The sequence below is a fragment of the Rhamphochromis longiceps genome, linkage group LG2, assembly GCF_057381845.1.
Source record: "Rhamphochromis longiceps isolate RC_006_pf linkage group LG2, R_longiceps_female_GT1.1, whole genome shotgun sequence".
NCBI classification, from domain to species: Eukaryota; Metazoa; Chordata; class Actinopteri; order Cichliformes; family Cichlidae; genus Rhamphochromis; species Rhamphochromis longiceps.
The window spans coordinates 3,910,190-3,930,718 of NC_140558.1; the positions used below are offsets into that span (position 1 = coordinate 3,910,190).

The following is a 20,529-nucleotide window of genomic DNA, read 5'->3' on the forward strand; positions in this document are numbered from 1 at the left end:
TAGTGGATGTTCATGACTCCATGTATCTGCTAAACCGGTCCACTTAGTATACTGAGTACTGAAATGATTGTTTTTGTTCTTTTAGGGTTCTTTTTTGCCTGCATTGTCTTGCTTTAAACATAAAAGACACTTTTGAGGCAAATGTATATTTATTTATTCCAGAAAGCATGACTACAAAACAGTTCATACAATTAAAACTCAAGAATGCCAGAAATGCAACACAACTAAGTTTAAGGTTTTGGCAGTCAAAGTATTTTCAGCAAGATTGAAAATTAACTGTCAACCTTTAAATATTAATAAAAAAACCCAAACAAAAACAAGATGTCAGGATCAATTTTAATTTCAGGAGATGCTAAACATCGTTATTACCATCAGCATTTAACATGAGAGTAGACACTGTCTTCAGCACACTCTCTCTTCCTTCTTCCTCTTGTTTTTCTTTCAGAGAAATTCAGTGCAGCGTAGTTTAGTTCTTCATCCACGACAGTCTGTGTGGTAACATAAAACATGTTATCTATGAAGTGGCATTTAACATTTTCTGACATATTTGAAGTGAATAACACTAATTTTGATCACTTACTGGTTGGCATGAGGTGTCAGTTTGTGCATATGCTATAGCACTTTCTTTTCCTTAGGATAAACAAAATAATAAAAATATATATATTAGTGAAATTAACTTACTATTGCATGTCCCTGAGAACGTTTTGTCATTGATAAAAATCTCACTTAAAGAAATAAGTTATTTGCAGAACTTAAGCACTGCTAGGGCCTTTTACATTATATTTTACATTATAATTATAATATATAATATATATATAAGATGTATCAGTCTTTTCATCATTTCAATATAATTTGCACAAGTTTCATCTTTTAAATATTTTCAGTTTCTCGTAACACTTACTTTGAAGTTTTTTACATACTCTTCGGTTGCAGATGAGGAACACGTTTCCAATGACAGAAATTGCCAAAAATACTATTAATATTGTCAGCTGAATAAATGCTGACTGTGTGGGTAACACTACAAAAAACAAACAGAAAAATAATTTTCAGCCTTGCTCCTGTTGTTCACAATCTGTCACATTATTACATTACAAACAAAAGCCTGCCTTTATTTTTGGGTGACAGAAAAATATGTAAAAAAAAAAAAAAATTAAAAGTACACATACAAAAGGCAAACAGAACTCCAACAGACAGTTTGACAAAGGACAAGAGAAGACATCACTATTTATACTCACAGACGCACCGAACACTAATCAGGGGAATGAGACACAGAAATGGAAAACAAGGAAGAGGTGAACTTAGCAAGACAGTAAATAACACTCAGCTATAACTACACAGTGGGAACACAAAGGGAACAAATAAACACTAACTATTAACAGAGAATATAAACAAAACATACAAAGAATAGACTAATCATGAAAAATTTAAAATATATACAATAAACACATCTCCTAAGTGTCAAAAATTAACAAAACATTAACAAATATTTACACATTACATTATCAACATATTTGGCATATAACTTCCACTACTCAACAGCAATGTCACCCAATAATGACATTGCTGTGAACGTTCACTAAAAATTGGTAATAGTTAATTATGATTGATTGATAGAGCTACCTTGGATATCTAGTTTAGCTCCATTTCCAAATAATATCTCCCCACATGTGGCCACAGCACAGTAGTAAGTCCCAGCATCAGAGGAGCTGACGTTCTTAGAGAAGCGATAAACACATGTCTTCTGAGTCTCTGATCGATTCTCACATCCATTACTTCTGTTTCTGTCAGTGTAGATGATGTTTGGTTGAGATTTATTTGATCCCTCTCTGACCCAGATAATATTGAGACCTCCTGGACATGTCTTGTTGTCAGAGTCAGAGAAGACTGAACACTGGAGCGTCATTGTGTCTCCTGGACGGACTGGATTTGATTCTATCAGCAACTGACTGACTGCATAGTTTGATGTCCTCTGAGTGTTTCCTGTGCAATTACAAAGACATTCTTCAAAACATGCTTGGACAAATTTTCAAAGTTTGTAAAAGTAGGTTGGCTTATTACCTTTTACTAACAAATACGTCCCACTCCATGTAGTTCCAATCCATTCTGTGTTTGCACAGTGATAGAGTCCCTCATCCTCTTGAACTGTCTTTAAAATTGTCAAGCTGGTAAAATTCTTACCATCGTATACTCCGAATCTTAAGCTCGAAAATCCAGGACCAAAATCAGCTGTAGATTTATACAGTGTAACTATTAATTTAAGAGTATCCCCGACACTCTGCTTGTACCAGTTGACTCCTCTAATGCTGAGCTCTTTGGGAATAGCACATGTTAAGGTTGCTGGTTCACCAAGCTGAACAGTTTCAACTGGAACCAGAGAATCTGAATTAAGGAAAAGAGATGGAAAAGTAAAACATTTTTTTACATGGTAACTGTCAATCGCAAATCTATTGGTGTGTAAATTGTTAACAGATACATTTTTAGATAAAATAAAAAAAAAAAACACTTACATCCTTCATGAAGACAAAACAATGTAACCCAGAAGACGATCATCCTGACACTGCTTCTTGTCGTGGACCTTACTGGTAATTCACTGAGTGAAGGAGGTGAGATGATTGTTTCAGGTCAGATGGAAAATTGTATCTGATTGGTTAAGCCAGAATACATTCAGATGTACACTTCCTGTCACATTTAACTCCTCCGGTGCTTTGTAAAATGTATTACCTCTCTTTCATCTTCTATTGCAATTGATTGTTCAATTTTTACTTTTCACTCAATTTATGTCAATAAAAAAGATATTATATTGGGTCTTATGTTACTAATACTTCAAATACATCATAATTTGCATTTCAGAGTCAGAACTCTACATTTTGTCTCCTGTAGAGCTCAAAAGCATCTTGAACCAATGCCCCTTACCCAAAGAAGATCAGAATGAATTAATATGGGTATTTTTATGTAGCAAATTTAATCAGCATTAATGACATATGTTAATAGAAATCACACATGTCAACTCCATAGTGCAGCCAGAGGTAAATCCAGAATGATGGCGAACTACAAAATTTTAGCCATGATTTGCTTTCTAATTAGAAATAGGCATTCTTTCTTTGCATCCGCTAGCTTGGCAAAACCTAAAATCCCAATCAGGGATAATGGGTATATATTTAATGGTCAAGACAGGCCTTCTTTATCTGACTTGTTGAAAAATTTGATGCATCGTTTTAAAATCTGAGTCACAGATTCAATGAAAGATTGAAATTTTGTTTTAAGATTTCTAAATACAAAGAAAATAGAAATGCCATTTAAGCAGAGTGTGTACTATCTCACCGCTAGATGTCAATAGACTGCAGTGAATTGAATGTTGTTTTCTTACTCCTATGAATTCAAGTGCATAATCAAAGCTCCAGTGGCCACAATAGGACAAACACATTTTAGTGAGGCAATAAAGATCAAACTCTTAAACTGTTCTCCATAACACCCACACTTGGTAGGCCCCCCCTTTAGGTGTGGTGGTCCGCAATTGCCCCTGCCGACCTACATAAGGGGAATTGGGGTTGTTGTGAGTTAGTTTTGTGGTGTGATGTGGTGCGACTGACAGCCGAGAGCTGGAGCCAGAATAAATAAAATGGCTCTAACACCGAATCTGTGGTCCCGCCGTGTCTCAGTTACGCCACATTGGTGCTGAAATCCATGAGGCAGACGGCAGGCCCATGAGAGAGCCAGAAAAGGGAGGAGCTGGCTCAGCTGGTGGCCAATATGGCGGTCATGCGGGGGGAACAGGAGAGGTGCGCCGCCAGCGGGAAGAGCTGCGGCATCAAACTGAGCGAATCTGGTGGTGCTGCTGTGGACACCACCACCGCCATCACCACAGGCATATGCTGCGGATGGGGAAGCAGTGGAGGATCCGTGTGGGGCACCTCGGCAGCCGGAGGTGGTGGACCAGGTGTGTTATTGTAAATAAACATGTGTCTTGTATTCTGAATTCAGCTTGTCTGCCCTGGGTCTGTTCTGCCCTTGTGACAACAAATTTTTGATTTGATAAGAGTAAAGTGTGAATGAAACCTTATCCCAGCGCTTTTGTTATAGGCATTCGAATGCTGAGGTGGGGGGACTGATTGAACTATTAGGCTGAAATCACTGAATCATGTGATGAAACCATCATGATAATATTGCACTACTGTAATACTATGTATACCAGAGGTGGGTAGTAACGAATTACATTTACTCCGTTACATTTACTTGAGTAAGTTTTTGAAAAAAAAATTACTTTTAAAGTACATTTTTTGCACGATCCTTTTTACTTTTACTTGAGCAGATTTGTGAAGAAGAAACGGTACTTTTACTCCGCTACATTTGCAAAATTCGATTTGTTACTTTTTAAAAAATAATTAGTTTAACACATTAGATAACATGCCGCCAGTGGAGTTTCCGGTAACTTTTTTACCAATCAGATGTGGTCATGCAGTCACATGACCAGTTTGTATCCCAATTCAGGGTCTGCAGCCTCAAAGTACGCAGCCTCAACGATCCTCAAGGGCCGTGTACTTTAGGCCACTAAGGCCAGAAGTGCGAGGCTTGTGAAATGGGATGGTCTAGCCTCCGTTGCGCTGCCCAGGTTGCCTAGCAACCATGATACTAACAGCTGGAAACGTGTCATACAGCTTTGTTTGACAGAAATGAAGGAGAAAATCTTTTGTTCATTTGTTTGTTTGTTTCAACATGAGCTTTGATCATTCTCTGTAAGATTAAGCTCAGCTATTGAACGGCGTATATTTTAAAGTAAAGGCTTTAAAACCAAGTTAGTACAAACGTCACTAATGTCACATAACTTTGCCAACATTTGGCCAACAGTCATGTTTTAATGTTCTTCGTTATTAAACATTTGCACATAAATAAGTGACAATATATTCAGTACTTACTTAAAGTTTACTCTTCGGGCGCCCCTCTTCCACCGTTTTTTTTCGGCAAAATTATCCACACCCACCGCCGCGCTATGCATTCTGGGATATGTTGGGCCACGAAGTCTACACCGCCACGTCCTTGAAATTCAGGGAAATGAAGGACGCATTTGAGGACCGCATTTCGAGCAGCCTTCAAATTGGGGCAGCCTTCGTCGCGTCGCTGTGACGTAATCGGCCTTAAAATGCGGCCTTTAAGGCTGCAGACCCTGAATTGGGATACAGCCTGTGGCGGACAGAGCGGCCCAAGCAGAGATGGGCAGTAACGCGTTACTGTAATCTGATTACTTTTTTCAAGTAACGAGTAAAGTAAGGGATTACTATTGCAAAATCGGTAATTAGATTACCGTTACTTTCCCGTAGGAACGCTGCGTTACTGCGTTACTAAAACCGTGATTTTTTTGCGAGAATGTCTCATGACAGTGACTTAAGCGAGTGCGCCGTTGGTGACAACAGCTGTGTGCAGATCAACAATGGATCACATATCGATTGTGGGAGAGAGTATGAGCGTGCAGCGTTTAAAGCGTGGAAGTACTGACCTTACTTTGAGTTTGATTCCATAAAAAGTGACAAAAACATTAGTGTCCGCTGTGCGTGGGAAGAAAACTTTTTACAGCGAAAAAAACCCCTAAACTTCCAACAAGCACCGAGTAGCTACGACGTAATGGGAAACTCACAGAGAAACTCGCGGATTCATCAACTGACCGCAGCACACCTGCACCAGGGTAAAACTCCGCCTACCGTAGTCCTGCTTTACAGGTGAAAATAGAGCAACAGGACCGCTGAGTCTTTGACTTTATTTATTTTCTACTGTGTTTTACTTGCATCTATTTGAAAGAGTGAGTGTAAACACAAAAAATATTTTATTTTATGTGCTGGAATGTGCAGAAAATAGGTTTAAATGTTAAACTAATTTATTCAAGTCAGAGAATGTTGCAGATAATTACATTTTTGCTTGATGCATAAAGTTAAAAGAATAAAACTAATAAAACAAGTAAAAAAAAAGAGACTTTTCCATTTGATTACATTTTGTATGATGATTTATGCAGAAAAAGTAGAATTGGGCTGAAAGATCTATCGCTTTATCACCTCTTCAGGTTGTAAATCGTGTTTTTAAAAAGTAACTAAGTAACTAAGTAATTAATTACTTTTGAAAATAAGTAATCAGTAAAGTAACGGGATTACTTTTTTGGGGAAGTAATCAGTAATTAGTTACTGATTACTTTTTTCAAGTAACTTGACCAACACTGGGCCCAAGTGTTTCAAAGTAGCGGACACACGGAAAGAAGAAACACATGAAAACATGGCAGAGTCTACGCTAGAGCTGAAGAGGATGAACACCCTCGGACTCATATACTAAGAATGTTTCTCTTAAAAGCAGTACAAAAGAACAGTTATGTCATCAGCGTCGGTGTATTCAGCGTCGGTGTCTTCAGTGAGAGCCAAAACCAACCAACTTTTCAGCGTGAAACAACTCAACTCGTGTAACCTGAGGAAACAGTCTCTAAATATCTTTTTAGCTGTGGTTAGCTGGATGTCAGTCTTATGTTACAGACGCTGTGTCGAGCTCGAGCTGCAAGTCATATTTTCGGCGCTACGTTGTAGTGAGATAAGTTTGTGGGTGTTTTGTGCAGCTTCGGCTGACCTTTTAACTGCTCGCTGGTTAGCTAGCGTGAGCTATAAGCTAACAGCTAGCCTGGTTAAACAAGCTAGAGTTCCACGCACATGTAAACAGCTCGTCTCTACTGCTTTAACTGTTAAAACAGAAGGCAATACTGCGGCTGACAGGGTTTATTATGTGAAACAGCAGCTTGTTTAGTTTAAGCAGTCTGCATTAAGCTGGGCAAACACTGCGATTTTTTTCAGTCACGTTATTCAGCTCCTGCTCAAACTGTACAATTAAATCTCAGGGGTTAGAAGTTCATAGGTCACGATGCAGGTCTCACACTATACGGCCTGATGCTCTGATGCGACCTGAGTGCTCAAACTGTGCGTCCATAACATGAAGCTTATCATTGTTACGGCCGAGACCGTTTCAGACGAGTGACAGGACTCAAACGCAAGACGCCGAACAGCTCGTAAATATATTTTAAGAATAATGTTTAATGTTTACACAAAATATTCATAAACAAAAAGGTGAGCGTAGACGTTAAACTAAATAACGATCTGGTCCGGGTCAGAGAGGACAGCTATTCCGGGGATTGGACTGGAAAGCAAGTCACAAAGGGTCCAGGAAAAAGGTCGGGGTCACTGTAACAGAATGCAGATGTTCAAACATAGATAAGGAGGCATATGAATATGTTGTTTGGCTCAGAATCCTCCTTCGTACTGCGTACTTGCCAACGGAGGTCGGAGATGACATAGAGGGGTGAGTAGTCCGGGTGTGTAAATCCAAAAACTCCTGGCGTGGAGGCAGAGAGGCAGGTAGGTAATTTTGGTAATAGCCTGAGGGACTGCCAGAAGGTCCAGCATCCAAGTAGAAGCTCTTCGCCAGGGGTTGACAGTTAGGTGTAGCTGAAAAAGGAGGCGCACAAAAAACAAACATACAGTGAGGCAAGGTGATTCAAAAAAACACGTAGGGAATTTATGGTGGTGGCCTGCACTGACTGATGTTTAGCAGAGAATCTGGCGAAGAGAGACTGAGAACGCTGGCCTTATGAGTCCCCGGCTAATTACCCACAGATGTAAGCGATCAGCAAAAACACTGAGGCCCCTCCCAGGGGTGGAGACGCCGGCTCGGAGGGAGACACACTGGCACACACCCGGACCATGACAGTACCCCCCCTCAAGGGACGCCACCCGGCGGCCGACCAGCACCCGCCCCACGACGTGACCTAAGAAAATCAGAAACCATCACAGAGTCAAGCATCAAAGAACGAGGAACCCAAGAACGCTCCTCCGGCCCATAACCCTCCCAGTCCACCAAAAACTGCAGCCCCCTACCCCGCCGCCGCACATCCAGAATGCGCCGGACAGAAAACGCAGGGTGCCCGTCAATGAGCCGGGCGGGAGGCGGGGGCACCGGAGGCGGGCACAGACGACTAGACACCACCAGCTTCACCTGAGAAACGTGAAAGACCGGGTGAACCCTCAAGGCAGCAGGCAAACGGAGCTTGACAGCCGTAGGGCTGAGGACCCTGTCCACAGAATAGGGGCCGATGTAACGAGGAGACAACTTGCGGGAGGAAGCCCTGAGAGGGATGTCTTTCGCGGCGAGCCACACCTTCTGTCCAGGTGAGTAAACAGGCGCAGGAGACCGGCGACGGTCGGCACAGCTACGTTGGCGAGCCACAGCTCGCAACAGCGCCTCCCGCGTACGAGACCAGACCCGACGGCAGCGCTGTAGATGATGCTGGACCGAGGGGACAGCAAGATCAGCCTCCTCCTCCGGAAACAGGGGCGGCTGATAACCCAAAGAGGCCTCGAACGGTGACAACCCAGTAGCAGACGAAACCAAGGAGTTGTGGGCATATTCCACCCACGGCAGATACGAGGCCCAAGTCGCAGGGTTATGACAGGTCACACAGCGGAGCGCGGCCTCAAGCTCCTGATTTAAACGTTCCGTCTGGCCGTTCGTCTGAGGATGGTAACCAGAGCTCAGACAAGGCCTGGCCCCCAAAGCAGCGCAAAAAGAACCCCAAACTTGGGACGAGAACTGCGGACCCCTGTCCGAAACTATTTCCACAGGAATGCCATGAAGCCGAAAAACATGGTCCAACAACAACGTAGACGTCTCAGCCGCAGTGGGCAACTTCTCCAAAGCGACGAAATGAGCAGCCTTAGAAAACCGATCCACGACCGAGAGAATAGTGGTCTTCCCAGCCGAAACCGGGAGTCCCGTAACAAAATCCAGGGCGATGTGGGACCAAGGGCGATGAGGCGTAGATAACGGCTGCAACAGCCCAGCAGGACGGTGAGTACGCGACTTACACCTGGCACACACAGGGCACGCAGCCACATATTCCCGAACATCTTTGTCCAGAGTGGCCCACCAAAAATGTCTCTTAACCATAGAAGTCGTCCTGCCCCTGCCCGGGTGACACGCAAACCTCGAAGCGTGCACCCATTCCAGTACCTTAGAGCGAGCAGCCGCGGGAACAAAACGCCGGTTAGTCGGTCCCGTGCCCGGATCCGGTTCCGTCCGGAGGCCCCGGTTGATGGCGTCCTCCACCTCCCAGGTAATAGCTCCCACCGTACAGCCGGCCGGAAGAATGGTGGAAAACTCCGCCGGACCCGTGTCAGAGTCAAACTGCCGAGAGAGGGCATCCGGTTTGGTGTTTCTGGAACCCGGGCGATAGGAAATGGAAAAGTTAAAACGTGCGAAAAACAGCGACCAACGAGCTTGACGTGCATTCAACCTCTTCGCACCGCGTAGGTACGTCAAGTTCTTATGATCCGTCCACACCAGGAACGGTAGCGCCGCGCCTTCCAGATGATGACGCCACTCCTCCAACGCCAACTTAACGGCAAGCAGTTCCCGGTCCCCCACATCATAGTTCCGTTCCGCTGGTGAAAGCCGCCGAGAGAAAAAGGCGCACGGCCGTAGCTTAGAGGAGGGGCCGGCACGTTGTGAAAGCACAGCCCCCACCCCCACATCAGAAGCATCCACCTCCACAATAAAAGCCTTAGACGGATCGGGTTGAGCGAGGATGGGCGCAGTAGAAAACAGATGTTTCAGCTTCGTGAACGCGCTGTCTGCTTCGGCGGACCAGCCGAACGGAAGCTTCGTAGAGGTAAGGCGTGTAAGCGGAGCCGCCACCAGACTGTAGTTCCTTATGAACCGACGATAGAAATTTGCAAATCCCAAAAACCCCTGGAGTTGCTTGCGAGTAGAAGGCACAGGCCAGTCTGTGACCGCCTTCACCTTAGCCGGATCCGTCTTCACCTGCCCCCCTGCCAAAATGTATCCCAGGAAAGAGACCGATGTCAAATGAAACTCACATTTCTCAGCCTTGGCATACAGTCTGTTTTCCAAGAGGCGTTGAAGGACAGCTCGGACATGTGAATGATGCTCAGCCAAAGTTTTAGAAAAAATAAGAATGTCATCTAAATAGACGAACACAAAACGGTCGAGGAAATCCCGTAGGACATCATTTATTAGGGCCTGAAACACCGCTGGAGCGTTCGTCAAACCGAAAGGCATAACGAGATATTCGAAATGACCCAGGGGGGTGTTAAACGCGGTCTTCCACTCGTCTCCCTGACGGATTCGCACCAAATGATAAGCATTGCGAAGATCTAACTTAGTGAACACCGTGGCACCCTGTAGCGATTCAACAGCGGAGCTAATGAGTGGCAAGGGATACTTATTTTTAATAGTGACGTCATTCAAGCCCCTGAAATCAATACACGGCCGAAGAGACCCATCCTTCTTGTCTACAAAAAAAAACCCAGCCGCCACGGGGGATGAAGACGGACGGATTAACCCAGCCGCTAGTGAATCCCTAATATACTCCTCCATCGCAGCACGTTCAGGCCTAGAGATACTATATAACCGGCTCTTGGGCAGGGACGCTCCGGGGAGCAAATCAATCGCACAGTCATAAGGGCGATGGGGCGGTAGGGACTGCGCTTTGATCTTACTGAATACTTCCCGCAAATCATGATACTCAGGCGGCACCCCTGAGAGATCGGGGACATATTCGTCAGTCCCCGTAGCCTCCCCCGGGCCGGGAAAACGGGCGGAAGTCAGACAATTGGAGTGGCAAAAAGGGCTCCAGCTGACAACCCTTTGCCCCTCCCAATCCAAGTGCGGATTGTGTAAGCACAGCCAGGGATAACCCAAAGTGAGCGGAGTATCAGGTGAATCGAGGACAAAAAAGGTGAGTTTCTCCCTATGATTCCCCGAAGTGCACAGTGACACTGGACCAGTGTGAAAAGAAATTTTAGTGAAAACCTGGTTATTAATCGCTCTAACTGGAATGGGCGGCTCAAGGCGCACGAGCGGAACGCCTAATCGTTCAGCGAGATCGAGACTGATTAAATTCTGTTCAGAACCAGAATCTAATAAGGCTGTGCATGAATGAGTAATCTGTAGCATCTCCAAGGTGACAGGGAGTTGTAAACGGGGTTTCTGACCAGAATTCGAACCGCCCACCCGTATCCCCGATTCTACCGGCGGGCGACACCTTTTCCCTCCTTCGGGCATGCAGCAATCAAGTGTTCCAGCGAGCCACAGTAAAAACAGGCATGAGCCCGACGCCGCCGCTCCCTCTCCTCCGGTGTCAACCGTGACCGGCCAATCTGCATAGGCTCCGGCTCGGGATTAGTGACGTAAGCCGAGGCGACAAACTCATGCGAGTCCACAGTCGGAGGCGGCGACGGTGACGTACCCGGAAACGAGCGCGGTAAACGGCGCTGGGATTTGTAGTTCCTGTCCCTCTCCCTGTCACGCAACCTGTTGTCAATGCGAAGGGAGAGGGACGCCAGTTCCTCAAAAGATTTTGGCTCATCACGGGAGGCAAGCTGGTCTTTCATACCCTCGTTCAATGCCCAGAAAAACACCCCACGCAGAGCGTCGTCAGGCCAACCGGTTTCGGCGGCGGCAGTACGAAAATCAATCAAAAAATCAGCAACCCTCTGACGGCCCTGGCGAAGATCCAGCAGCCTCTGCGCAGAACTACCCTCAGAAATGGGGTGCGCAAACGTTTTCTGGAATTCCCCCAAAAACACCTCATAAGAACAGGTTAACAAAGGATTCTTTGATAGATACGCCTCCGCCCACTTAAGTGCACGATTACGCAGTTTACCCACCAAATAAGATATCTTATTAGAATCCGCAACAAATGTGCGTGGAGAACGACCGAAAACAAGGTCGACCTGAAGCAAAAACCCGCTACAACTCCCTGGATCCCCTGAAAATGGTTCGGGCTCCGGGGACGTAGCATCACGGAAAGCTGATGTAGGTGGAGATGCAACGGCAACAGGTTGAGGCAGAGGAGCTGGTGTACCGGAGTCTTGGCCCGCGGGGCCCGAGGCGGAACCAGCAGCAGTAGAAATACCCGCTTGTAGAGCCTGGAGGGACTCCAGTATTTTACTTTGACCATCTCTAAGAGTCTGCTGCTGGGCTAACAGGAACTGAATAGATTGTTCATGACTTCCTAATATCGCCCCCTGCCTCTGAATGGCTGACCGTTCCGCGTCTGCTGAGTCCATAACTACTGGCCAGATTCTACTGTTACGGCCGAGACCGTTTCAGACGAGTGACAGGACTCAAACGCAAGACGCCGAACAGCTCGTAAATATATTTTAAGAATAATGTTTAATGTTTACACAAAATATTCATAAACAAAAAGGTGAGCGTAGACGTTAAACTAAATAACGATCTGGTCCGGGTCAGAGAGGACAGCTATTCCGGGGATTGGACTGGAAAGCAAGTCACAAAGGGTCCAGGAAAAAGGTCGGGGTCACTGTAACAGAATGCAGATGTTCAAACATAGATAAGGAGGCATATGAATATGTTGTTTGGCTCAGAATCCTCCTTCGTACTGCGTACTTGCCAACGGAGGTCGGAGATGACATAGAGGGGTGAGTAGTCCGGGTGTGTAAATCCAAAAACTCCTGGCGTGGAGGCAGAGAGGCAGGTAGGTAATTTTGGTAATAGCCTGAGGGACTGCCAGAAGGTCCAGCATCCAAGTAGAAGCTCTTCGCCAGGGGTTGACAGTTAGGTGTAGCTGAAAAAGGAGGCGCACAAAAAACAAACATACAGTGAGGCAAGGTGATTCAAAAAAACACGTAGGGAATTTATGGTGGTGGCCTGCACTGACTGATGTTTAGCAGAGAATCTGGCGAAGAGAGATTGAGAACGCTGGCCTTATGAGTCCCCGGCTAATTACCCACAGATGTAAGCGATCAGCAAAAACACTGAGGCCCCTCCCAGGGGTGGAGACGCCGGCTCGGAGGGAGACACACTGGCACACACCCGGACCATGACAATCATACAAAATCTCTCTCCCTCTCTATCTTTCACTCACACAGACACACACACACACACACCACCATCAACTTTGCTAAATTACTGATGAAAAACATTGACCAGGCAGCTGTGATTGAGCAGCAATGTCCATCCAACTCTTTTCATGGTTGTTGTAGTTGTGATAATTTTGTGAGGCCACATTGAAAAGCCTCGGATATGGAAGCGTAGAGCTGCCACCCAGGCAAAAGAAAAATAGAGCTATATCACTTTATAACATGAAAAGTATATTTTTCTAACAATATACTTTATTTTTTTGTGATCGACATTATATTGATTTAAAACGGGGGGGGGGGGGGGGGGGGGGGGTACAGACATATACAGCACAACTGTAAACTGCAGTAGCAAAGCAAACATTGGTCACAAGGCATAGGGACAGCAAGGAAAAAAACACAAAGTCAAAACCAGTTATTGCCTCTTCCAGGAGATAACTTTGGATGAGAAGATTTTCCAAGCTTCAACAGTCGTGGGTCGAGCTTTATTTAATTTTGCTGTGGTATGTTCAAAATGAATAACACGGATAAGACATCGTATCCAGAATGATTCCATACAAATGTCAGGACTGAACCATTGCTTTATAATAGTCTTCTTTGCGGATGTGAATCCAGCGAACTTTTTTACTCTTACTTGAGTAACTTTTTTGACGACTACTTTTCACTTTTACTTGAGTAATAATATTTTAAAGTAATGCTACTCTTACTTGAGTATAATTTTTGGATACTCGGCCCACCTCTCATGTATACTATGTATGTAATACAATGTATTACTATTTATTTAATTTGATTCATCATATTATAAATAAATAACCTGGAAAGCAAGAACAGGAAAACACAATAGGTACAATGAATGTAAATTATCATGTTTTTAGTAAAATTACTAACAAATTCTTTGTATTTGTTTATTTTCAATATAAAAGATGGTAAATGGCCTGCATTTGTATAGCGCTTTTCTAGTCCATAGGACCCCAAAGCGCTTTAAACTACATTCAGTCATTCACCCATTCACACACTGGTGATGGCAGCTACATTGTAGCCACAGCTGCCCTGGGGCGCGCTGACAGAGGCGAGGCTGCCGGACACAGGCGCCACCGGGCCCTCTGACCACCACCAGTAGGCAAACATGGGGTTAGTATCTTGCACAAGGATATTTGGCATGCAGCCAGGAGGCAGCCTGGGATCGAACCACCGACCTTCTGATTAGTGGCTGACCTGCTCTGCCACCTGAGCTACAGCCACCAGTAAAGATCAGTACTATAACCCAACCGACACACTTTCACATTCTGCATTTTACTTGAGAGTACACACTTTCTTCAGTTTCCAGTTCATCCTTCTTCTTCTTTCCTCTTGTCGTTTTCCTTCCAGAGAATTGCAGTGCAGCATAGTTCAGTTCACCTTCAATCTATGCGAAATAATAAAATTCTTATAATTACATCAAGTTGTTAGAAATCACTAAAAATATGATGCCATATTATTACTTACACTGTCATCCACAGCTTGGCTCAAGTCATCTCGCCTTGCTTGTGACGAGCTGTTTTCTGTGCATAACGGTGATGAAAGAGGAATATTATCTACTTGATTTTTATTTTTTAAAATTGGGTTTCTAACCTGGCTAATTCAATAATAACTTATTGACCTTGATGGAATCATACATAATGAGATGTTCATGATGTCAGCAATATTAATAATAAAATGTATAGAAAGATATGTAAATTTACTTTTACTAATCCTATTTCTTTGAAAGTTCCTTTTAATGTTAAGAAGAGCGATATTATTATGATTTTTCATTTATTTTAAACGACTTACTTTTAATTTGTTCACATGCTGCTCCTGGAGTTCGGCAACAGATGAAAATAACATTAAGAATAAGAGAAATAACCAAGCAGATTATTGCTATCACCAGTGCAATAAATGCAGAACCTGCTGTTTGCACTGCAAAACAAAGAAAACATCTTAGGAGTGATTCTAAAAGAGATGAATATTTATCTGATATGATATATTTCATAGTCATACCCATTTCTTGTTTAGTTCCATTTCCAAATAATATCAGCCCACATGTGGCCACAGCACAATAGTAAGTCGCAGCGTTAGAGGAGCTGACATTTTTAGAAGAGCGAAAAACACAGCTCCGCTGAGCCTCAGATCTTTTCTCACATTCATGATGTCTGTTTCCTTCAGTGTAAATGATATCAGGATGAGATCCTTCTCTGAACCAGAACACGTGGTGACCTCCTGGACATGTCTTATTTTCAGCATCAGAAAATAGTGAACAGTGAAGAGTCACTGAATTTCCTGCATGGACTGTCTTCTCCTGAACAACAGTGTAGTTTGCTGTCTGGGTGTTTCCTGCTTAATACAAATGTGTTGACAAATGTGACAATAAAGCACCTTTTGAAAGCCTGAGAAAAATGGGTGTAATGCATGCTAGTCATAAAATTCTTAAGAATATATTTCACTTAAAACAACCATTAAGATCACTGCAAACATCTTCAATATAAATTGAAAGTTTAGTAGGTTTTCCAAAAATGCTTATTGACATTTTAATTGTTTTTTTTTTCACATTTACATGAGACAGCTTTAGCTGCTGAGAAAAAAAAATCACAATATTACCTTTTACTAACAAATACGTTCCGCTCCATGTAGTATCTTGGAGCCACTCTGTAAACCCACAGTGATAGATTCCCTCGTCGTCTTGATTTGTTTTCAGAATGGTCAGGTTGCTGACATTTTTATCATAATTAGCTTCCCATCTTGAGTTATCAAATGCAGGTGCAAACTTAGGTGTTGCCGATTCTTTCAGTGTCCAGATAATTTTCAGTGTGTCACCAGCTCTCTGATGGTACCAGTGGATATCTCTTCGGCCGGTCTCAGTTTTGGGCAGAACACATGTAAAGTTGACAGGTCCCCCAAGTTGAGCTGTAGTTATTGGAATGAGTGCAGCTAAATTGAAACAAAAAATATAAAAACAGTCAATAACAATAAAAAAACTGAAAAAAGAAATGTAAGACCAACCGACATATATGGAAAAAATACTTGATAGAATAAGAAAGCACTTACATACTCGATGAAGAAGAATCAGTGTAACCCAGAACAAAAACATTTTGACAGTGTCCTCTGTTAGGGATCGAATAAGTATTTCTTTGAGTGTGTAGGAGGTGGAGGAGGTAACATGGACCCGCCATGTTATACTGTCACATACATCTGATTGGTTATCACAAAACATAGACTCAGAAGGCCACTTCCTGTGACATTGATCTTGCACAACAAGTCCTCAAACTAAGCTGATGCATTGCCCATTTCTTCCTATTATTGGAAACAATTCATTAAAATGCTCCTGAATTGCCAGATTGAGCAAAAATGTTTACTTTAGAAAGTGAATGTAGGATGGTGGCACAAACATGCATAACTACACCAGGGATGGCTGTTTGAGTCTTCGTTGAAACACATTTTATGCTTTAAACACATTTTACAAAGTTCCACTTTCTAGGTCATTAGGTGTTCCACATCCTGCACCATCTCAAAGCAAAGACTCAATGTTTATTTACAATGGCATTCAAGGGCATTAACTTTCAAACATAAATGGAGCTCTTAATAACCACTTGTCCAAGCAGACAAGCAAATAGTGACTCATCGCACACATAGCAAACAAACTAAAGTGACAAATCGGGATCTCTAACACTGGTTAAAACATTATTATTGAATTATTTCTAAAAGTTTTAATATATTTACCATTTATATTATATTTTGGTGTAGTCTTGGTTTGTGGAGATGTGTAGCGTGTCATTTGGTCTTGTTACCCCAAGAGTTAAGCTACTCCAGGTACTCATCCATGGCAGGTGTAAAAGAAGGTAGCTGATGAGTGTTGCTGTGTTCAGTCCTGCTGTAACAATTAAGGATGCAAATAGGTAGATTAGTTTTAGGTTACCCTTATATCTTTTGTTTAAACCTGATACCACCACCGGTCAAAGTGACATCTTGAAATGTGGTTTTTGGGAAAAGCTACAAACATTTTGCAGATTTGTCAAACACATCTTCAGCCCATCAGCACAGAACATCTAAATAATCGTCACAGGTTAGGTGGACTAGATTAAAATCTGATCAAATCTGTACTTTGATTCCAATATTAGCAAAGATAAATAAAATAAATTATACTTGCATGTAATTATACTTGCCAAAATGTGTTTAGCTGTAAACATACTTTTGCAAAGACAGTGGTATAAACCTATATTCATTTACATGCGGATATTCATTTCATTCATACAACTGAAGGAAAGACAGAAGTGGTGAGCATGATCACGGTGCATATGTTAAATGCTTTAACATTTTAGGAAACATAAAGTTACAAATGTAACTTTTGTGAATTTAGCTTGGTTTTTGCTGTGTCACATTTGTATTAAATTTGTCTGAATTTTTTTGTTGAAAGAAGTTTTAACTTTTCAACCGATGATTAAAAAAAAATCACATTTCAGCTTCCTCTCAGCCAGCCTTATATTTTCAGTTCTTCAAGTTTCTTATACTTCTTTAACTGCCTCTATAAAGTTACAACAGCAATTCAGCCTCCAGCTGTCCATCAAACAGAGAGGTACATCTCTAAGCTATACAGGATATCAAGCAATATATTTCAGCAGTTTTGTTCACTTGTTGTATGTCTTCTTTGATCTGACCCAGCCATCAGGTGCATGGCAGTCTTGGCCACAGAATCTTCACCCTGAATCACGTGTCTGTACCATCAGAGTCTGGCTTTGCACTTTTGTGTATGAACCTGGATTCTGGATAGGACTCTGGAAACTGTGGGTTTTATGACAAAAGGGAACCTCAATTCAGAAAGGCCTGACTGGTATAAGTCACAAATGCACATTTCAGAACTGATAACCCATAAGCTGGACAGAAAATGGGGGAACACCAAGGTGTTTCCAGGCCAGCCGAGATATATAATCTCTCCAGCATGTCCTGGGTCTGCCCCGGGGCCTCCTCCCGGTGGGACATGCCCAGAACACCTCACCCAGGAGGCATCCTTATCAGATGACCGAACCACCTCAACTGGCTCCTTTTGATGTGGAGGAGCAGCGGCTCTACTCTGAGCCCCTCCCGGATGGCTGAACTTCTCACCCTATTTCTAAGGGAGAGACCAGCCACCCTTCGGAGGAAGCCCATTTCCACTGCTTGTATCCGCGATCTCATTCTTTCACTACCCACAGCTCGTGACGATAGGTGAGGGTAGGGAGGGTAAATTGAGAGCTTCCCTTTTACTCTCAGCTCTCTCTTCACTACAACAGACCAGTACAGCGTCCGCATGATGGCAGCCACAGCACCAATCTTTCTGTCCATCTCCGACTCCCTTCTCCCGTCACTCGTGAACAAGACCCCAAGATGCTTAAACTCCTCCACTTGGGGCAAGAACTCATCCCCAACCCGGAGTGAGCACTCCACCCTTTTCCGGCTGAGGATCATGGCCTCAGATTTGGAGATGCTGATTATCATTCCTTCACACTCAGCTGCAAACCGTTCCAAGGTGAGCTGGAGGCCATCACCCAAGTGAAAGCCTTCTGCCACTTGGCTATGTCTAGAAATTCTGTCCATAAAAACCATACCATTTGTGTGGTTGTCAAACTTCACATAATCCATCCTTGTGATGACTTTTATGGCAAGTAATCAGAGTACTATAGAGTACAAGGGTGGGGCACCTGCAGGTCAGCCATTGCTGTATTGATGTACAGAATGAACTGTAGGTAAAATCAGGCTGTTCCTTGGTGCACGCCTATGATGATGGGGAAAGCCAGCAAGATCCCCACAGGAAATTTTACTGATGGGTAAAATAATTGTACTCACAGATATTTAGTCATAGCTGAAATTGTCAACACCCAGGGATTTTTCTAGAAAATGCACCTTTTCTGCCAGAAAATCGTTACAATTACAAATGTCTTCGTATATACATTTTTATTTCCTTTATGTGCAGTGTATCAACACAAAAACAGACAAAAAAAAGTTTCACACACAAACTAAAAAACTGGGCTGGACAAAATTATGGGCACCCTCAACTTAATATTTGGTTGGGTGCTCTTTGGAAAAAAAAAATAACTGCAATCAATCACTTCCAATAACCATCAACAAGCTTGCTCCATGTCTCAACTGGAATTTTCGACCATTCTTTTTTGCAAACTACTCAAGGTCTCTCAGATTTGAAGGGTGCCTTCTCCCAACAGCAAGTTTAAGATCTCTCCACACTGTAAAATCTAATATTGTGTTTAACCTCCTAGGACCTGGTGTCCACATATGTGGACATCACATTTTGGGTTATTTAGACCAAAATACTCAATTTTGCTCTATAATGGCTTGATATCCACTTAGGACATTATACTGCTACTGTTCTATTGAAATTTTAAACGAATATCCTCATATATGGCTCTTATTTTTTCTTAAAAACAAAGATAAGGTAAAAAAAAAAATCTGGTAATTCTTTGTTTTTACATTCATCGGGCCCCAATGTGACCAAATATCAAAGAGAAATTTAAAATGCATGCCGTGGAAAAGTTTGGGTCTTAGGAGGTTAATTAAAAATATTAAATAGGCTGAACTCAATTTTATCCATTTGTTATTAGAACTAGATTTAAATAAGTTACCAGTACTTTTTATGCAAAAACGCTGATAAACTCAATTTATTTGAGTTTTCTTAACATAGAAAAAACTAAGTAACCTGCCTGATTTTGTTTAAACAATTATTGCACACAATGAAATCCAATAAACTTAATTTCACTTCCTAAAAATCACTGTGTGTGTCTCCTATATGATATATTTAACTGACATTTTTATTGTAACAACCAACGATTTATACAGAAAAATAATGACTATTAACAAGGTTGCCCAAACTTTTGCATCCCACTGTAGCTGCTTTGTTTCTGTTTCACTCTCTTCTGCAGGAAGTTGGTCTTGCAGTACTTTTTTTTTATCTACTTTAAAGAGACAAGTGGAATAAAACTATATAACTGTTGTAATAATATGTATAACTGAACAGCTTATAAGAGCTGTGGAACAGGAAGGAACAAGTGCACATCACACTGTGACAGTTTTTCCTTTTCTGTGGTTTTTCTTAGCTGCTGGCAGAAGCAGGGAGATGCTAATCATGTATCCCTTCCTGGTATCCATGGCAATGTCTTCAAATGTTTGCTATATTATTAACCATACTTCTGAAGTCTTATTTTCCTACACACCTCAATTGTATAGTTGGTGATAGTTGGTTGTAAATGCTTGTTGCTTAAAATCACAAAAAATAAACAATGTTTGTGCTCTGCATGGTGTTAAAGTAAAACAAAATCATTTTGGTTTGTCTATATAAAAAGAGTCTTGTAGCTGCTTTGTCATATCATATCCTGTTAAAGGGCACAGTGAGCTCTGCTCTCAGTAAACAGCTTCAGTGGTTGGTCAACGAGTGGAGAAATGGCCCACCAAAGCCTTTGTCTGTCAGTGTAGTTGTTGCATGTGGCTTTGCTTGTTTTGTTTTTTTGTCAAGAGAACAATGCAGAGGGCCTTTAGAAAGTGCTTTTAGATAGATAAAAGATCAAATGTTATTCATTTTATTTTATTTTTTTAAACATTTCTAAACAATGACATT

At 42.5% G+C, this 20,529-nt stretch overlaps 2 protein-coding genes across 2 annotated transcripts; both read right to left on the reverse strand.

Annotated features, from left to right (window-relative positions):
• Nucleotides 1-371: 371 nt before the first annotated feature.
• LOC146676796 (uncharacterized) lies at nucleotides 372-2,550 on the reverse strand. The gene is made up of 6 exons (XM_085415167.1): nucleotides 2,508-2,550; nucleotides 2,059-2,379; nucleotides 1,621-1,980; nucleotides 902-1,018; nucleotides 581-630; nucleotides 372-488 (listed from the first exon to the last, which is right to left on the reverse strand). Exons 1-6 carry the CDS (start codon nucleotides 2,548-2,550, stop codon nucleotides 372-374), a joined length of 1,008 nt encoding a protein of 335 aa, XP_085271293.1.
• An 11,646-nt stretch (nucleotides 2,551-14,196) lies between these two features.
• Nucleotides 14,197-16,020, reverse strand: LOC146676797 (uncharacterized). The gene is made up of 6 exons (XM_085415165.1): nucleotides 15,978-16,020; nucleotides 15,531-15,860; nucleotides 14,934-15,266; nucleotides 14,727-14,852; nucleotides 14,403-14,458; nucleotides 14,197-14,322 (listed from the first exon to the last, which is right to left on the reverse strand). Exons 1-6 carry the CDS (start codon nucleotides 16,018-16,020, stop codon nucleotides 14,197-14,199), a joined length of 1,014 nt encoding a protein of 337 aa, XP_085271291.1.
• Nucleotides 16,021-20,529: the final 4,509 nt, after the last annotated feature.

Bases quoted from the DNA above. Each gene is read 5' to 3' on its own strand.
- LOC146676796 (XM_085415167.1), bottom strand. From the start codon at position 2,550: ATGATCGTCTTCTGGGTTACATTGTTTTGTCTTCATGAAGGAT. The intron at 2,380-2,507 runs GTAAGTGTTTTT...TCCTTAATTCAG, and splicing joins GTTTTGTCTTCATGAAGGAT to ATTCTCTGGTTCCAGTTGAA. The intron at 631-901 runs GTAAGTGTTACG...GTTTATCCTAAG, and splicing joins AGTATGTAAAAAACTTCAAA to GAAAAGAAAGTGCTATAGCA.
- LOC146676797 (XM_085415165.1), bottom strand. From the start codon at position 16,020: ATGTTTTTGTTCTGGGTTACACTGATTCTTCTTCATCGAGTAT. The intron at 15,861-15,977 runs GTAAGTGCTTTC...GTTTCAATTTAG, and splicing joins GATTCTTCTTCATCGAGTAT to CTGCACTCATTCCAATAACT. The intron at 14,323-14,402 runs GTAAGTAATAAT...TATTTCGCATAG, and splicing joins GCCAAGCTGTGGATGACAGT to ATTGAAGGTGAACTGAACTA.